Here is a 17,979-nt window from a genome sequence, read left to right as displayed (position 1 = left end):
TATAGCTGCTGGAGTGGTCAGTATGTCAGTGTTTGGGGGCATATGAGAACCTGCAGTGAGCACTGTTTTCAACACTGATGCTGGGTAATGCCGGGTATGCTGCTAGGAATGAAGGAAGACAGACTGCCCGGCAAAGGACAGAGAACTAAGACCACCCCTATGCCCATGGCTAACAGAGAGCCACCAACAAGCAGCAGGTGGATACTGGCCTATTAGCAAGCAGCATGCCAGAAGAGTGGGAGAAGTGACTGCTAACCAGCACGAGAGCTTGCAGGTCCACCTGACCAAACTTACCCTGCATTCTGGACTTCCTGCACCAACTGACACACCCATGGTAAACAGGGCAAAGCAGATGGAAAGGGCCATGCTTCCCAGTTGATCACTCCGGTCATCTAATTTGCAGTTCTTGCTACAACAGCGATGACCATGGAAGCAAGACCAACAGTCAATTCTACTGGCCTTGAATAAAACACCTCCTGCTACATCCTTCACATTGCTTTCTCATGTTACCCAGATCTGCAGAGTGAACTGAAACGTGATAGCCCCCAGGACCTGCCAGGTCAAGGCCTGTTTCGTGGTACAGCACAACTGAGAGCAGCCCAATGGAGACCTCAGGCCACACCAGACAGGGAGGGACGGCTGGGCGTTTCTATGACATATACATGATGCTCCCTTATTTTCCGGTGCAGTTTCCAACTCTGTCCACATTGCCCTGCTCCTCCAAACTGACTTTTTATCTACTTATGTGATTTCCTTTCTGCTGTTTTGAGATGAACCTGTAAACGTGAGAACTCAGGGATCTGAGGTACTTCACATAAACACACTCAAGTATCAGTCTTTCACTGTTTGAGAACGAGAACACAGGAAAACGAGTCCCTTTCCCTCTCCCCTCAGAATGTGTGCATTTCCCCACTAGGCTGACAATGGCTACCTCTGCACCACATCGCTAATTTCCTGTACACATGACAATAAGTTATTAAGGACAGGGTTTGTCCCAGGCACACCAGCAGCTGTGGAAGATACCTGCAGCTCCTGTAAGCTAAGTTCCAGTTTGCTCACAGCCTCTCGGAAGGCAAATTTGTTGCGAGTCTGAGGGATGCAGTCCACATACCCTGAGCAGTAGTCGAGCAGCTGGTGCCCAGTGTCTACCAGTTGGCTATTGGGCACAGGTTCCGTGATTGCATTGGACAGTAGGTCGGCACACTCCAGCAGGGCCTCTTTGCTGATTTTGTCAGCTGAGATTTTCTCAGCTGCCTGTTTGGTTTTTCTCAGGGCCACCTTAGTACCTGCTGTGCCATTGGCCATTTTGGCTGGTGAGATGGAAGATGTGGGCAAAGGCACTTGAGGTGGAGGCATGACTGGCCTCCCAGGTTTCCCACTACTGGGCACTGGGCCTGGAGCTGCCTTTTTTCCTCCCTCCTGGGTTTCTGGAGTGTGCTGTCCTGCAGGTGGGGCAGTTGGCTCTTCCTCGGGTTCTGAGCATGTGGACGGATGCTGTAGTAGTCTCATTACTGGTGGTGGGGGTGGGGCACACTTTGGTTTTACCCGTCGGGGTCGGTCCTTGTCTCCAGAGGATGTGACCTGATGCTCAGATAAGAGCTTGAATTTGTTCCCCTGAGAGTCTGTGCCAATGAGCTGCACATCAGCTGGAGTGTGTTTCAGAGTGGGTGAGATAAGGACTGGCACTTTGTGGTTGTGAGTGGTTGGGAGGACAGCTACAGCCTTGGCTGGAGAAGACCAGCCTGGCTGCTCCCCATCCTCTGGGACTCCAGCGACTCCAAGTCGCGTCCCACCATTCCTTTCCTTGCCTTTGGGGACAGCTGCCACTCCAGCCGCCCCTAGCCCTGGAGAGTCACTCTCTGTGACGGCTGGATCGGGGGCTCTCAGGGGAGGAGCCGTGGCTCCTCTGGGCAATAGTTTGGCTTTTGGTCTCTCCCTGGCTGGAGCAGCACCTTCCTCAGATTTTTTTGGAAGCATGTCATTAGCCCTGTCCACATTCTCTTCTGGTTGAGAAGAGGTGGACACTGTCCTTTCCAGCTGGAGTTTGGACCTCTGGCAGTTCCTGGGAAGGGTCATTGCCATCCTATCCTGCTCTGGAAGCCCTGAGGACATGGAAGATGTAGAGTTTGACCTTGGAAAAGGCTTGGAAGTGTCATCACTGGCTGCCGGTTTACCTGCTCGCAAGCCCAGTGTCTTTTTGATTAAGCGAGGTGTAAAGAAGCCTGTGATACCAGACCACCCACCCCCAGCAGTGCCACTGCCCCCACCCCCACCACTGTCATCATCACCACAGAGGTTCCTCTGTGCAAAGCTCCCCCCATAGCACTTGGCTGGCACCAGATTCGACTCTTGCTGGCCGGGAGTGAAAGAGAACCCATCAGCATGCTGTAGAGAAGCAACAGGTGAGAAGTTACCCGTGAGTTCATATTTCTTGTGGGGCTGATTCTCCATTTCTCGAAAGGAGCTGCTGCGCTTAGGGGGCGTGGGGGCGTTTCTCTTTTTCATGAAGGAGCTGAAGAAGCCTCCCTTCCTATCCCTAGTGAAGCATGTCTCTTTGGCATCTTCTAAGAGGCTGCTGGGTGACTTATCTCTTTGCTTTCGAGGCAGAGCTGGGGACCCACTGGAGGCCTGTGTGCTTCTAATGAACCCTGCTGAGAAACGGCCAATCAATAACAGGAAAGACAAGAGGTGAATCAGTTAGTATGACTAAATTAGAAAGTTCTGTCTGCATTTATAAAATGTCAGATGTTGGCACTACTCAGGAAATTGACAGATAAATCACTGATTCAGTGACTAGTGTTCCAACTGTGATGTGTACATTAGTGGTGACACCTGCTGGTTTGTTCTGTGCTCATCCCTTCTCTAGAATACAGGTGTATGTCATCACCCATCTAAGTAACTACCTGGGAGCCAGGGACTAAAAATACAGAACTGGTAACAGATTATATGGAGCTAGATAGGACTGCCCACATTGGCAGTGCAGGCCCAAGGCCCGGAAGCATCCTGGTCCCTGGCTCTTCAGTGGGTACCTTTTCCGCTCTGACCCCTCCTACCTGGTGCTGAGCTGGAGGCCAGGCTCTTGGAGACATCAAGGCCCCCATCTAGGTTCTCTTTGTTCTCCCCCTGCTTCTTCAGGGTCCTCGTCTTGGAAGGAAGTAGCGGTAATCGAGGCAGGTATGGAACCACAGATGATGATGAGGAGGCGGTTCTCCCAAGCTCCTCAGCTACCTCTGTAAGAAAGACAAAGTCTGGTAAAAAAAAATAGACAATCTTAAGACAGAGGCCAAGGCATACAACTGAAAAGAGAAAAATGGAGAGCAGACTGCTGAAGGTCAAATGCAGCTGGGTACACAGTCTGTGCTATAGTTTCAGCTCAGAAATAGGAGACCAGTCTCAGAAAACTGCAATCTTGAAAATAACAAAAATAAATTATATAAAACATTAAAAAATGAAAGCAGCGTCTAAAGGCTTATGTGTATACAGGCGCACACACAGAGGTCAGAGGTCAGAGGCCGATGCCAGGTGTCTTCCCCACTTGCTCTCTCTCCACCTCACCCTTTAAGGATGGGTCTCCACCAGCCTAGAGCTCCGTTTCAGCTAGACTGGCTAGCCAGCAAGCAGCAGGGAGCTCCTGTTTCCATCTCCCACAGGTATGTGCTGTCATGCAGAGCTTTCTTTGTACATGGGTGCTGGGGATCTGAATCCACGGAGCATCTGAGCAGAATGCCAAACACTTCACTAACTGAACTCCCTTCCAGCCCCAGATAGACGCTAATGGACAACTTCTTTTGCTCACTATTATTTCTACAGATATATATGTTATTGGATGTGGCAGGATCTCTTTCTCATTGCCACGAAGTATGCTGATGTATGAGACTACCAGAATTCATTTGTCCTCCTCTTGGTGTTTATGTAGGATGTTTCCAGTTTGAGTTACTACACACATGTAGTGAGGACTTGTTCCGTGACTCACGGACTTCTGTGTACATAACTGGTATGAATGGATAGGTCACGAGGTGCACACTGATCTTCATCAGGCTCCTTCCAATCTAACAGCACATGTTAATGTGGCACCCACGTCACCAGTGTGTAAACGTGCTGGTTACTTACTAGGCATGCTTGTCAAAATTGGAGGTTGTTATTCTACAGGGCATGTAACTTTACTTCTGCTCATTCTGGCAGCCATGTCACGGGAGTCTCATGTTTAATCTGTACTTCCTGCTGGCAAAGATGTTTGCACATGGCTTCATGTGCTCACTGGGTATTTGGATAACCTCACTAAGTGCTGAATAAGAGGGACTCATGTCAGTACAGATTTCTATTTTTCACTAAAAAGGTGAGTAATATAAATTTATTCCATTGCATTCAAGTGAAAAAATTTTCTCTCTCTCTCTCTCTCTCTCTCTCTCTCTCTCTCTCTCTCACACACACACACACACACACACACACACACACACACACGCGCACGCACAACTAACCAACTACAACAGGAAAAACAAGAGCCTTGTTGTTGAGCTGGGATGTCACTCAGGTGTTGGTCTCACACTCAGAGACTTTAGGTTCACGCCTGAGTACCAAAACTAAAGCAAAACTCTAAACTCAAAAAAAAAAACAAAAACCAACAACAACAAAAAACAAAACACCAACAAAAAAACCCCAACCAACCAACACCCAATTATGAAAACAGCACTACAGCACTCACTTTATTTAACTCAGCCATGAGCTGTGTGGCTTTTACTGAGGCAAAAATACACTTTACGGGCTGGAGAGATGGCTCAGTGGTTAAGAGCACTGACTGCACTTCCAGAGGTCCTGAGTTCAAATCCCAGCAACCACATGGTGGCTCACAACCATCTGTAATGAGATCTGATGCCCTCTTCTGGTGTGTCTGAAGACAGCTACAGTGTATTCATATATAATAAATAAATAAATCTTTAAAAAAAAAATACACTTTACTCTTTATTTCGAAACAGAAGTGAAACAATCAATTAAATTGTACACAGCTGTTACCACTTGATGGATTGTAATTGCACTCATTCATGTGTATGTTTATGTATATATTTATGTATATGTGTTGTATATGTGTATGTCAGTGGGGGGGGACTTGAGGGAGGGCAGGATATACTTTTGTAGAAATGTCAATACTGTACTTCCATTTTCCCTCTCTTACCATCTTGTGATAAATCACTAGAAGAAGACAAAGCCCAAATCCCTTGATTTCTTCTTCTAACATTTTAAAGCTTGAAATTAAAATACCAATTCTACTTAATTATGAAGGGAAGGAAAAATATGTAAAAAATAAAACAAAAACAAAAAAACAAAACAAATCTTCAGAACTATGTCACAGCATCTAATATAGGCAAATGAAACTAAGAATTCTGTATTCTTAGACTCCACGAACAGAGTCTCGCTCCTTACCACAAAAGGCAGATGATGAGCTTTTTAGTCTCATAATCTGCCTCAGGACAGCCTTGAACTTGAGCTCTTCCTGCCTCCATGACTACTGAGATAACTGGTGTGCCTCTACAACCTGATCATGGTATCTCCAGAACACTACATACAAAAGCAAGCAGCTTCCTGTGTGTGCCCATAGACTTCCTGTGTGTGCCCACAGACTTCCTTCGTGTGCCCATCTATTCTTCCTGCATGTATCCATGTACCCATTTCTTGAGTAAGGACAAGTTCATCTCTATTGATAACCTAATATACCTAAAGATATAAGTATTTAGTTATGTTTATATAATTAAAAGTTTGTTAGACGCTTAAGTTGTTCCTACTTTTTTCAGTATTATAAACTATACTCAGACATCATATCTGTCTACATAAATCTTAGTTATACTGTTTATATTTCTAGAAATGGAATTTTATGATACCGTGTGTGTGTGTGTGTGTGTGTGTGTGTGTGTGTGTGTGTTGGTCTTGCCTTAGATGTGGTTTAGAGTTAGAATATATTTTTAAAAGACTGACTTTAAATCATCATGTGTATATATGTGTATGCAAGCGTGACTTCATATACATGAATCCAGGCGCCCACAGAGGCCAGAAGAGGCTCGGGAACCTCCAGACCAGAGTTTCAACCTCCCTAAAACTGCAACTCTTTAATATAATTCCTCAATACTGTGGTGACCATCAACTTCAAAATTATTTCATTGCTACTTCATAACTGTAACTTTGCTACTATTATGAACTGAAATTTAAATATCTGATATTCGACACCTGTGAAAGGGTTATTTGATCCTCAAATGGGTTGTGACCCACAGGTTGAGACCTGTTGCTCTAGAGCCAGAGTCACAGGTATTTGTGAGTTGCCCAGAATGGATGGTGGGAACTGAATTCTGGTATGACCCTCTGCTAGTGCTGAGCCATCTCTCCACTGCCTAGAATATTTTCACACTTACTTTTTAATCTTCGTTGTATTGTGTTCTTTAAGAATTACTGAAGTTATTTTCTTTGTTGAGACTGAGTAAATTTCAAATCAAAATATAATTTCAGTATGAAATTTGATATAGGAAAACTCAGAACTAAAAAGGTATTAAAAAGTAGTAACATGAGGATCAGAAAGGCTGCCGGGCAGTGGTGGCGCACACCTTTAATCCCAGCACTTGGGAGGCAGAGGCAGGCGGATTTCTGAGTTCAAGGCCAGCCTGGTCTACAAAGTGAGTTCCAGGACAGCCAGAGCTATACAGAGAAACCCTGTCTTGAAAAACCAAAAAAAAAAAAAAGGAAAAAAAAAGAAAGAAAGAATAAGAAAGGCCAAAAGTCAAGTCAATATCTTTCAGCTGTCAACACCTGTGGGAGCTTCCCATATTTGAAATTACCATTACCATCCTGCACCTGGCCACTAGTAGTCTCTCCCCTGGCCCAAGACTCACCTTCAGAGATGCTGGAGTCATGGAACATTGTTTCAAAAGCTTGATGGGTTTCAGCAAATGAGGGCCTGTCAGCCGGGCTCCACTTCCAGCCTGCAGCAGAAGAGAACTTAAAAGCCTCCTTGAGGGACTTATCCCCAGTGGCAGCATGCCAGGCATGTCCCTAGCAGGGCTACAGTATGTACATGAACTGTGGGATGAGTGGTAGCTCTCAGCTCCAGCCTTGGGAGCCGTGAGCGCCCTCTCCTAGTGCTGGTCCTATTTATCCTTTGTTCCCATTCCTACGACTACAAAAATGAGGACAGGATGGAGAGAAAAATTTGAAGATAGCAAGTTTTTCTCTATTAGAAGTGAACTAACCACAGAGTGGTGGTGGTGGTGCATGGATTTACTCCCAGCACTCAGGAGGCAAAAACAGCTGGATCTCTGAGCTTGAGTCCATTCTGGTCTACAGTGTGAATTCCAGGACAGCCAGGGCTACACAGAGAAACCCTGTCTCAAAAGAAAAAGAAGAAGGAAAAGAAAAAGCGAGAAGAGAAGAGAAGAGAAGAGAAGAGAAGAGAAGAGAAGAGAAGAGAAGAGAAGAGAAGAGAAGAGAGAACTACAGGGCTGGCAAGTGCTCACCACCAAGCCTGACAACTCAAATTGGGTTTCACTGGTGGAATAAATTAGTTACTTATCAAAATTTTTCTTGATTTCTATACTAATACTGCATCGTGTATGTGTGTGTGAGTGCACATAACTCTCCCCATAACTAAGTAAATAAAGTCATTTGAAAGATGAACTAGCTGGGAATGGCTGCACACATCCTTAATCCCAGCACTCGGGAGGCAGAGGCAGGCGGATCTCTGAGATCAGGCCAGTTTGCTGGACTCAGTGAGTTCCAGGCAGCTCGGAGTTCATGATGAGAGCTGCCCCCCCCAACCCAGGTTCCTAAAAATCGAGTTATAAATTCAGAAGTTTAACAAGCTATCAGGAAACTGCAAAGCTAACACTTGATAAAGGGTAGCCTGAGAAACAAGTGACTACAGTAAGACACAGGAATGAGCCCAGCACACGCCACTCCCACTCACTCCTACACGTCATCTCTAAGCAACCTGATGGCGCTGGCCACACTCATCAGAGATTACTGTTTGGTTTTTACTTGTGTAGCAAAGATATGGAAGACTCCTGTGTGTAAGGCATGTAGAAGCCAAAGAGGAAAAGACAGGACATTTTTCTCTACTGTTTCATGCTTTATTCCCTTGACCTAGGGTCTCCTCTAAACCAGAAGCTGGCCCCTTCAGCTACGTGTGCTGGCTGGTCAGTGAGTTCCTGGGATCTTCTGAGATCCTGATACTGGGGTTACAGGCACGTGCAGCTGAGACAGGCATCTCATGTGGTTACTAGGGATGTGGACTCAGGCAGGTTTTCCAGCCTAGCAGAGGTTACTTAACAATCAGTCTTTAGTAACCATTCATACCTAGGTAAAAGCAGCCATCTTTCAAACATACTATGCAAACCCAACTTCGTATTGTCTGAATCTACCTATGTTTTTGAGAAACTGGCGCTATATTGGGCCACAGACAACGATTCTTAGGATTCCATTAGGACTCAGTGGTACAGCATGCATTATGCCAACTGGCCTGTCAATGACAAGCTCTCTAACTGTTAACAAGACTAGATCCGTCTGACAGGCTGAGAGCAGAAATGGTGCCCACTTCATTAACCATCCTGTTGCTGGTCCGTTTTGAAAGCTCAAACATGCAAAAACACTTACATGCTCTCATAAGTTCATACACTTTAGGGGGGCATCCCTCAGGCTGTTCCATTCGATATCCTTTTTCCAGTAGGTCATAGACTTGAGATAGGTCAATACCTGGATATGGTGACATTCCATACGTAGCAATTTCCCATAACAGTACTCCAAAAGCTGCGTAAAGGAATTAAAAAATATATTTCTATTTGGCCCCAAGTCCAAATTTCTATACTAATTTGGTCTACTGAGTCTCTCTAATTAGTCTCTACTTCTCAGGGCAGTAGAAATTAGATCCAAGACAAGGACGATTCTAAATGAAATGTTATGTTATCTGACCTTATGAGGCACATTCACTATTAGAGAACTCTGGAAATGAGAAAAGTCTCACATGACAAGCCTTAGAGAGTAAAGGCTGCTGTGACAGCTCTTACACAGTCCAGGATGGCCTAGAACTTACTACATAGCCCAGGCCGTCCTCTGCACCCGACTCCTTCTCCTTCACTCTCTGAGTGCTGAGATCAGAGGCCTGCCTGCGCCACCAGGCCGAGCTCCTTAGTTGTTGTTCTCGTAGTCTTGTCATACTGTCCAGGCAGGTCTCAAACTCATGGACTCAAAGGATCTGAGCACCCAGCATGCTGGAACTCCAGGCATCCACTACCATACCCCAACTGTAGCAATTACAGTTTTTCCCTTGTGCCTACTCCTCACCCCTGGGATTGACACAGTGGCTTGTACCTCCAGACATGTACCCTACCACTACACTGTACCCCAACCTATGTGGCTCAAGTTGGCCTTCAACTTGTTAAGTAGCCCAGGCTGGCCTCATTCCAAATTCCCAAGTCTCTTCCATCTCAGTCTCCTCAACTTATTATTATTATTATTATTATTATTATTATTATTATTATTAGGCATACTAAAATTTCTGAAGAACTAAGAAAATTATCTGTGGTCCTAGCACTAAGGAGGCTGGAGTCTCAAGAACTGTACCAGGGTAGCCATAGCTAATGTTTAAAAAAGAAAAAGAAAAAAAAAAAAGATTAAGAGCATATACAAAGGAAATAACACAACGCATATAAGAAATTATGTCAACCTCACCCCAAACGTCAGATTTAATTGAGAAGGTATTGTAGGCCAGACTCTCAGGCGCTGTCCATTTAATAGGGAATTTGGCTCCAGCATGGGCAGTGTAGGTGTCTCCAGTCATCAGTCTACTTAAACCAAAGTCAGCCACTTTCACCACATGGTTCTCTCCCACTAGGCAGTTCCGTGCAGCGAGATCTCTATGGGAAAGAACCCTGCGTTATTCCTGCTGAGAGTAAGATGGGTGTGGACTACATGTCTTGGTTCTCTGCTGCAAGCATAGTTGGTAAGGAAATACTAACACTGGAATACTTTTGATAATCACCAACATGGTAGAAACTTACTAATTTGTACCATGCACTGAATACCTACAGGTGCTGGAAAAATGAATTCCTATTTTTAAGAACAATACCCTAAATTTCACAGGTTAGCAATAGAACCCTTCCTAAAAGCTTAAAACAACAAAAAACAAAAATAAAAAACCCACACACTCCCAACTTAAGACAAATATTACTTTAAAAATCTGGCCACTAGGTGAAGCAAAGGGACCTTGGATGTCAAACAGCTTTCTGGTTTGAGGCTGTAACAGCTAAGACTTTCTTTTCGCTTCACCTTAAGTCAAACAGGATGGCCTTGTGACTGGTCAGAGGCCACAGCGAGGCTCACTCACTCACCTATGGATAAAGTTCTTCTTCTCCAAATACTCCATGGCGGAGGAGATCTGAGTGGCCATGTAAAGCAGAACAACGGCAGTCACCTCCTCACGGCTGCACTCCCGGAGATAGTCAAGCAGATTCCCATATGGCATGTACTCAGTCACAATGTAAAACGGCGGCTCCAGGGTACACACACCTGATCAAGAACAATGTGATAATCTTCACCACATTCTATGAAATAAATACTACAACAACTGAGAAACAGGTTGGTTAGGGTGCCTGTTTCTGCTGTACTGTTCTCTGAAGCAGCACAGACCTTTTCAGCATCTGCCTCTGAAGCACAGTAGTCTCTTATATTGACCTGACAAGCGATAAGACGACTGAGTTTTGTATGTGCCCACATCTCCCTGCAACTGTGTGCAGCCTATGTTAATATAAGTAACACCACTTCACTTGCGGTGAAACAGACCACCTGCCTCTACTTGTGCTTTGTAAAATAATGGTTTTCATAGTTAAAGATTTCGCTAATATAGGCAGATAGCATATTGGGATAGCTCAGCTTAATTTGAGCATTCAAAGAAAATGGCTGGTGTGTGTGTGTATGTGTGTGTGTGTGTCTGTGTGTGTGTCTGTGTTTAGGACTAAGCCTAAGACTTGATGCTTATAGCTAAATGTTCTATTACTGGGCTACCCCTAGTTCAAACTAACATTTACCACAGTCAATTTACATCTAGCATTTCTACCACAGTGCTAAAGCAAAATAGAACAACAAAACAAAACAATCTGAAAAACCATGATCTGAAGATAATAGGAGGCCGGGACAGGAGTGTGGACCTGTGAAATCTATGGTTGGGGTTCTCACCTAACAGTTGTACTAAATTAGGATGCTTGATTTCCTTCATCACTGCAGCTTCCTTCAGAAACTCCTCTACCTCCATGGTATCTTCCTGTTAAAGGGAAGAGAAGGCAGCATAAGAAAGACAACAAGGAGGTCAGAGCTTTCCTTTACGTCAACTCACATGCCTACTTCATCTACCAAAGAAGAGGTGGCTAGAGGCATGGATCAGTAGTTAAGAGCACTTGCTGCTCTTGTACAGAGCCTGGGTTTGGTCCCCAGCACCCATATGGCAGTGCACACTCATCTGCAGTTTCAGGACTCTGATGCTGAACTTTAATGCAGGTAAAACACCCATATACAGATTTTTTAGAGTAAAAGATCATTTGAGTATTTTAGCATATTACCTTAAGAAATTTTGCTACAATCTAATATGCTCTATAGAAGAACAACTAAGAATAATGTCCTTAAATTTATCCAGTGTCAGACACTGGAGTAAAAATAAACAAGGAAGCAAAATTCAACAACTTCATCTTAACAACTACAACAGAGGGGACTGAGAGTGAGTTTCTGGTAGGTTAGTGTTTGATCGTCTGATTAGAGCCCATGGTTCTTAAAGAACAAAGCACATCTGCAAAGCCTTACTGCTTCCTTCACATTCAGAGTATACTTAGTAAACAGGGCTGACTACTACCTGTGACAGCTCACAGGAAAGTCCACAGGGAGTGGCAACTCTGGTTTTATAGCAGGGCACTTAAAAAAGAGACAGTAGGATCAGAGAAAGGGCTTCTGTGAGAGAGACCCTGTCATGTCTACGTTAACTGAAAAGGGCGTCTCTAATTATAAGGAGGAAGGGAAAAACAGAAGGTAGAGGGATAGAGACCAGAACAGGGAGCTTGTGATGCTGTAGACTGCGCAGGAAGAATTCTGTCCAGCAGAGGTTGTTCTCAACAGAACTTATAATTTGCTTCTAAATTCTCACTGAACTCCCGATCAACAGTCTCCAGAGACAAGCCTTTTCCCACGTGGGTTGCACTGCAGTGAATAATCTGCCCCTGCACTGTCAGCACAGGCACTAAGTTAATCACCACCATTTGCTGAAGTGTTTGGCACCAGTGGGTGGGAAGTGTTCCAAAGTGGAAGAAGGGCACACTGATCTTTCCAAGTGATTCAGCACACACACAAAGATGCCTGGAAGCTTAGCTCTCAGCAACCTACCTTTAGGGTTTTCACAGCAACTGTGAGGCTGTATTTCTTCCAGACACCAACATAAACCTCTCCATACTGACCGCCCCCAAGTTTGTGCTTCATGGTGATATCTGTTCGCTCCATTTCCCACTTGTCATGGATAGGAGACACACCATAGACGGTTGGCTTGTTGCACTTAGGTGCTGGGTAGTGTAGCGTGGTCACTAGCCCATCAGCAACTGTGGAGTGGTGGTGAACAAGCTCCGCCAAGGTGTTAAAGCGGCTCTCAGCAGTCACGTACACCTGGTGAGCAAAGAATGGTCAGCAGCTGGAGAAGAGAGCCATGTTTACAAGCAAGCGCTTCACTGCCATGGGGACACGAGACAGCAGGAAAGAGATTGGCTTCTTTTTTTAGACAGGGTCTTAACTATGTAGTCCTGGGTGTCCTTGAACTCCTATAGATCAACCTGCCTCTGCCTTCAGAGAGTTCATATTAAATATGTGTACCACTGTTCCTGGCCTGACTTGTTTGTTTTTGAGATTGGGGGAGGGGGGGTTTCCATTACGTAGCCCTGGCTGGCCTTGAACTCCTGACATGACCTCCATCTACAATACACAAGGATTACAGGCTGCATGCTTGTGCTACTAGTGCCCCAGGAAGTTATCATAATTAAGGTAAAGTAAGTGTTAGTGCTTAGGGCAAGGGAAATGGCTTAATCTCATTTTAATCATCCATTTTAATCACCCATTCTTCCTGCTCTAACTAGCCTTGAATGAGAATGTCCAACGTGGCTGCAGGGACATCAGGCACACTAGTTCTCAAAACGATTTTAAGCATCAGTACTGTAGACTGTGTAGCCAGCACTCCAAAGACACTGGAGGAGGAACACCAAGCGTTTCAGGTCAGCTTGAGCTAAAGCTAGACACGGCTACAAACAAGAGTTCATACAACCCTGAGAGAAGTGATTAAATAGGCAATCTGGATGTGCCTTCTAAGCTAATAAAGTATGATGTCACAATCCACTCAGAACATAAATTGACAGCCACTAATTTAGATATTGCAAGGTTAATATGGGTATAATTTTGATTTAATATCACATAATTATAAATTGTATTTATTTTTATAACACCCTTTTAAAATGTCTAGGCCGTTAAAAAGAGACATAATTGAATTTCATAGTTATTAAAAAGATGCTTGCTAATTTGTGACAATTAGTTATCAGTGTAAAATAAGATAGCAATCTTTGACTTTATCATCTAAGGGAGTATGACTTATTTTTAATTAACTGACTAATTAATTTACAGTGTTCCTCTGTATAACCCAGTCTGGTCTCAAACTCGTGCTCTTCTTGCCTCAGTTTCATGACTGCTAGGTCTCTAGGGTACATGCCATCGTGCTCAGGCTGTTTAAATAAACAAACAATTGTTTATAACAAACAAGTGAAAAGTTGTATCTTTATATATTAAGTGTACATAATTCATAAGTGGAGAATGTGGTCTTTCACAAAATAAACTCCCCCAATAAGCATCAGCCACAGCAAGAGTGGCAGCATCACCAACAGCGAGTCCTGGGCAGCTGTTCACTGCTGTGAAGGTTTTCACTCTGTGTACTTCCAGCAAGTGGGACTAGTTCTCTCTAAACTGCGTGTAAAGGAAATCATACGGTATGTGTTGTCTAGTGTCTGCTTTCTGCCAGTTCTCTGTATTAATCTATAATTCACATGCTATAAAATTCAGTATTTTAAGGTATACAATTCAGTAGCTTCCGGGACACTTACAGGGCTCACTAACCGACCCCCACTATCTAACTCCAGCAGAGCTAGTAGAGCTGTTAGTGAGCACTCCCACACTCCTCTTCACACAATTCTCTGGCGAATACTAATCTATCGGTCAACCTTATGTATAGGAAACTGATCTATAGGAAAGGGCAGAAAAATTCTCTGAACAGGGATGGAAAACAGGTATCTTAGGCTTGGGGCTATATATAGTTTCTGTAGCAACTACTTAGATCTGCTTAGAAACACAAAGTAGCTTCAGAAAATTCAGAAATGAATAGACAGATAGTAGGCCACAGCTTCCTATGGACTTGTGTGCGTCATGTTTATTTTTGTTTCTGTAGCAGATTCTATTTTAACAATACACCATAATTTATTAGTCAATTATGCCGCTTGGTGCTTCTACTTTGAGGCTACCATAAATACTGTTGCTGTGAATCAATGTTCTTGCACAGTCTGACATCTCAGCACAGACTGTGTGCTCATTTTTGTTGTGTGTTAGGGAGTAGATGCAAAGTGTCCCCCAAAAGACTTATGCTAAAGATCTGGCCTTCAGCTGTGGGTTCAGCCAGTCAGCTTCTTCTCCTGACCCCTTTCTGTGCTATGGAGTGAGCAGCTCTGCTCTACCACAGGACCCCACCATGATGGTCTGCATGACTACAGCCTACAGGTAACAGACTAAACTAACAGACTACTGGTAGTAGACTAAACTCTTTGAAACCAGGAGTAAAAATACATGTTTCTTCACTGTTTCTCTCTGATATTTGTCATAGAGACAAACAAGCAAACAAAACAAAACAAAAACAAAAAAAAACAACCAACCAAAAACAAAACCTCAACTAATAACGGCTGCATCTCTTCTTACATCACATACACCAATCCTACTCACTTGGGCCACAGACAATACATTATGTTTATACAGTGATTACAGGGATGGGGGGAGCTAATAAAATACTTCCTGTGCCCAATCAGCTCTCATACTTTACAAACATTGCTTCACTGACTCCTTACAATAATCTCACAAGGTGGACCTAATAACAGACAAGGAGGAGAGTGAAGCAATGGCTTAGTGGTTCAATTCTCTTGAAGAGTTCAGTCTCCAGCACCCATGCAAGGAAACTCACAGCTCCAGCTCTAGGGAATCTGAAGCCCTCTTCTGGCCTGTGTGGGTACTGCGCCAATATGCACAAACCTACCCACACACAACATATTCTATATACAACATTAATAAAAATCAAAAGTAAATAAAAATATAATAGTAGAGGGCAAAGTGAAGGAGATATGGCGGTGCACATCGTAATCACAGCACTCTGAAGACAGGCAGGATGACTGCTATAAGCTCATATTTGTATGTATGGTCTATATGGCAAGTTCCAGTACACAGGAGTACACAAAGAGATCCAGTCTAAATCTGCACCACCACCTCCACCACCACCTCCACCACCACCACCACCTCCACCACCACCTCCACCAGCACCGCAGCCCTGGCTGCTCTGAGGCCCATGTGTCCCTCCTACTTTGTATGTCCTACTGAGGGAGAGGAAAGGGGCTCAACTTCATGGACCATTCTATAGAACAACTGGTTTAAGTTCGGGCCTTATAATTTATGTTTAATTTTGTTTTCAAATGTAATTACTATTATTGTTTTATATGTATGAGTGTTTCACCCACATGTTTGTGCACCACACATATACCTGGTGCCCATGGAGGTCAGAAGAGAGCACTGGATCTCCCAGAATTGGGGTTGCAAATGGTTGGGAGTCACCATGTGGGTGCTGTAAATCAAACCCAGGTCTCTGCAAGAGCAGCCGGTGTTCCATCTCTCCATCCCTAAACAATCAGTGTAGAACATTCCCTCTCCTCAGACTGACTGGGTAATCCATCTCTTGCCATTATTACACATTGATGAGGAACAGCACCTCCGAATGTCCTCGCACCCTGTGAACTTTCTACTGGACAGGAAGTCTCCTTCCAAAGGCTTATGGTTGTCTTTTAACACCTTCTCTATGTACTTGGTATGTATTTGTGTTGATGATTAAAGCAGCTAACTTGTATAAATCCCTTCATTCCTCAACTTCAAATATGGCTTACCTTTAATTATCTACAATTTTTAACCTGTATTTTCTGAGTTGTTTTGAAATAAGCAAGCTCTAATATGCTAAATAGCCCAAATTCACAAAGTTAGACAATACTTTATTTTATATCAGATATAAAAGCGATTTTATATTTTTTTCCCTGTTCAATACATTTCTACTGAAGAGCCAGTCCACATGAACAGGTTGCTGACAAGTCTTACCTTGCTGTCTGCAGTGGTATTGATCCTGTAGTGATACACACGTCCCTCATACCTGAGAGAGATGGACAGCTGCCCAGGGCTGCTCTCACTCTCTCGAACCAGGAAACTGCCATTGATTAGGCTGCTGAGGAGATACTCGGCCGCGCTGCGGGACACAGGCCCGTGGTACCAGGAGTGTTTCTCCAGGCTGTTCACTGGAGTGATGTAGTTGCTTGGCACCCAACCCTGTCCATTCTTGGAGCGAACTTCACTCCACTCACCATTCTGGTTGTAACCAAGGACTCGAAGCTTCTCACCTAGCCATGACATCATCACAGACAGGAAGGAAAACAAGTTAGGACTGTCAGACTGAAGCAGTGTAGTGTCAACCTTCAAATTCACTGAAAAATGAACTAAGAACTCTGGCTCTTACTTCCTAACATCCTGACTGATCTCTACTTTGTACCTTAAAACACAGCAGCATAACAAAAAAATGATTCTGACAGCTTAGTATGGGCTTTTGAAGGATTATATATCACTTAAAAAGTCTTCCGGAAACTATGAATTGTATTAAATTAGAATACAGAGTTTACTCAAATAGATAGAAAATGACAGTACTTGTGTCTGTGTGTGTCTGTGTGTCCTCTCAAAGGAGGGGTTGGGTCCACTGGAACTGGAGTCACAGGCAGTTGTGAGGTACCCAACATGGGTACTGACAACTGAACTCCAGGCCTCTGAAAGAGCACTAAACACTAACTACTGAGCCAGCCCACCTTCCCACCCTTTTCCTTTTCTGTGAGTCTCATATAGCCTAGACTGGCTGGCCTCAGACGCATGATCCTAATTCAGCGTCCTGAATGCGGGACAACAGATATGTACGAACACCCGAATAGTACTTACTCCTCAAAAAATACAATAAAGTTTACTTTCACTTAAAATAGATTTACACACAGATATATATATATACTTAATTATTCATTGTTAATGAACAGGACATATGAAATACAAAGTTACTTAAATTTTCAGATGCTATCAAGACAACAAAGCCATCAATGTAAGCAAACACCTCCTAAACTAAGTGCCCTGTACTACAGACTTATGTGGCTCCCTTTTGCTCTCTAGCATTATATAGTGGGTGTCAATTCTATAGAAAAGCTCGTACCTCTCGGAAATAAGAGCGTGAAGCGCTACAGAGAGGCCTTGGATGAACATTTGCTCTAGTCTGTGCTGCAGGTGTGGGGCAGAGTGTACAGACCTTAGACTAAACAAAGAGTTTTAAGCAAGACAACGGTTTAGAGGAGCAGGAGGGGCTGGCAAGGACTCTTAAAGTACAAGTGTTTCCAGGACTCAAGGTTTAAAAGTTCCATTTTCTCAGTTTCTTCCTGTTTCCCATAAAGAATGACTCACTCTTTGCCATTTCTCTAAAATTAGTCTATGGAAACAGAAAATAACTCTAAAGTTGGAACCCAAAATTCCAATCACTTGGTGAATCTTTCTATCAGCTTGAATGTCCTGGTGTTGTATTACAATTGGAAACATCTGGTGTAGCCTTCAATATACACT

At 43.9% G+C, this 17,979-nt stretch overlaps 1 protein-coding gene across 4 annotated transcripts in view; it reads right to left on the bottom strand.

The window, feature by feature from the left end:
• Positions 1-470: 470 nt before the first annotated feature.
• The window catches only part of Abl2 (ABL proto-oncogene 2, non-receptor tyrosine kinase), an 82,440-nt gene continuing 64,931 nt past the window's right edge, over positions 471-17,979 (bottom strand). Inside the window, exons 4-13 of one of the 4 annotated variants that reach the window (XM_028758267.1) lie at positions 16,438-16,733; positions 12,397-12,669; positions 11,206-11,290; positions 10,362-10,539; positions 9,703-9,887; positions 8,629-8,781; positions 6,873-6,962; positions 3,054-3,230; positions 2,415-2,651; positions 471-2,102 (exon numbers count right to left, since the gene is read on the bottom strand). In XM_028758267.1, coding sequence (XP_028614100.1) covers positions 928-2,102; positions 2,415-2,651; positions 3,054-3,230; positions 6,873-6,962; positions 8,629-8,781; positions 9,703-9,887; positions 10,362-10,539; positions 11,206-11,290; positions 12,397-12,669; positions 16,438-16,733 — 2,849 coding nt within the window. In that variant the 3' untranslated portion in view covers positions 471-927. Of the gene's footprint in view, positions 2,652-3,053; positions 3,231-6,872; positions 6,963-8,628; positions 8,782-9,702; positions 9,888-10,361; positions 10,540-11,205; positions 11,291-12,396; positions 12,670-16,437; positions 16,734-17,979 lie in introns of all 4 variants that reach the window. The other 3 variants (XM_028758277.1, XM_028758250.1, XM_028758259.1) reach the window with 3 other exon arrangements.

Source organism: Grammomys surdaster, unplaced genomic scaffold (genome assembly GCF_004785775.1).
Source record: "Grammomys surdaster isolate TR1022 unplaced genomic scaffold, NIH_TR_1.0 130, whole genome shotgun sequence".
Classification (NCBI taxonomy): domain Eukaryota; kingdom Metazoa; phylum Chordata; class Mammalia; order Rodentia; family Muridae; genus Grammomys; species Grammomys surdaster.
Note: the sequence above shows the minus strand (reverse complement) of the source record. Positions and strands in the feature narration are given on the sequence as shown.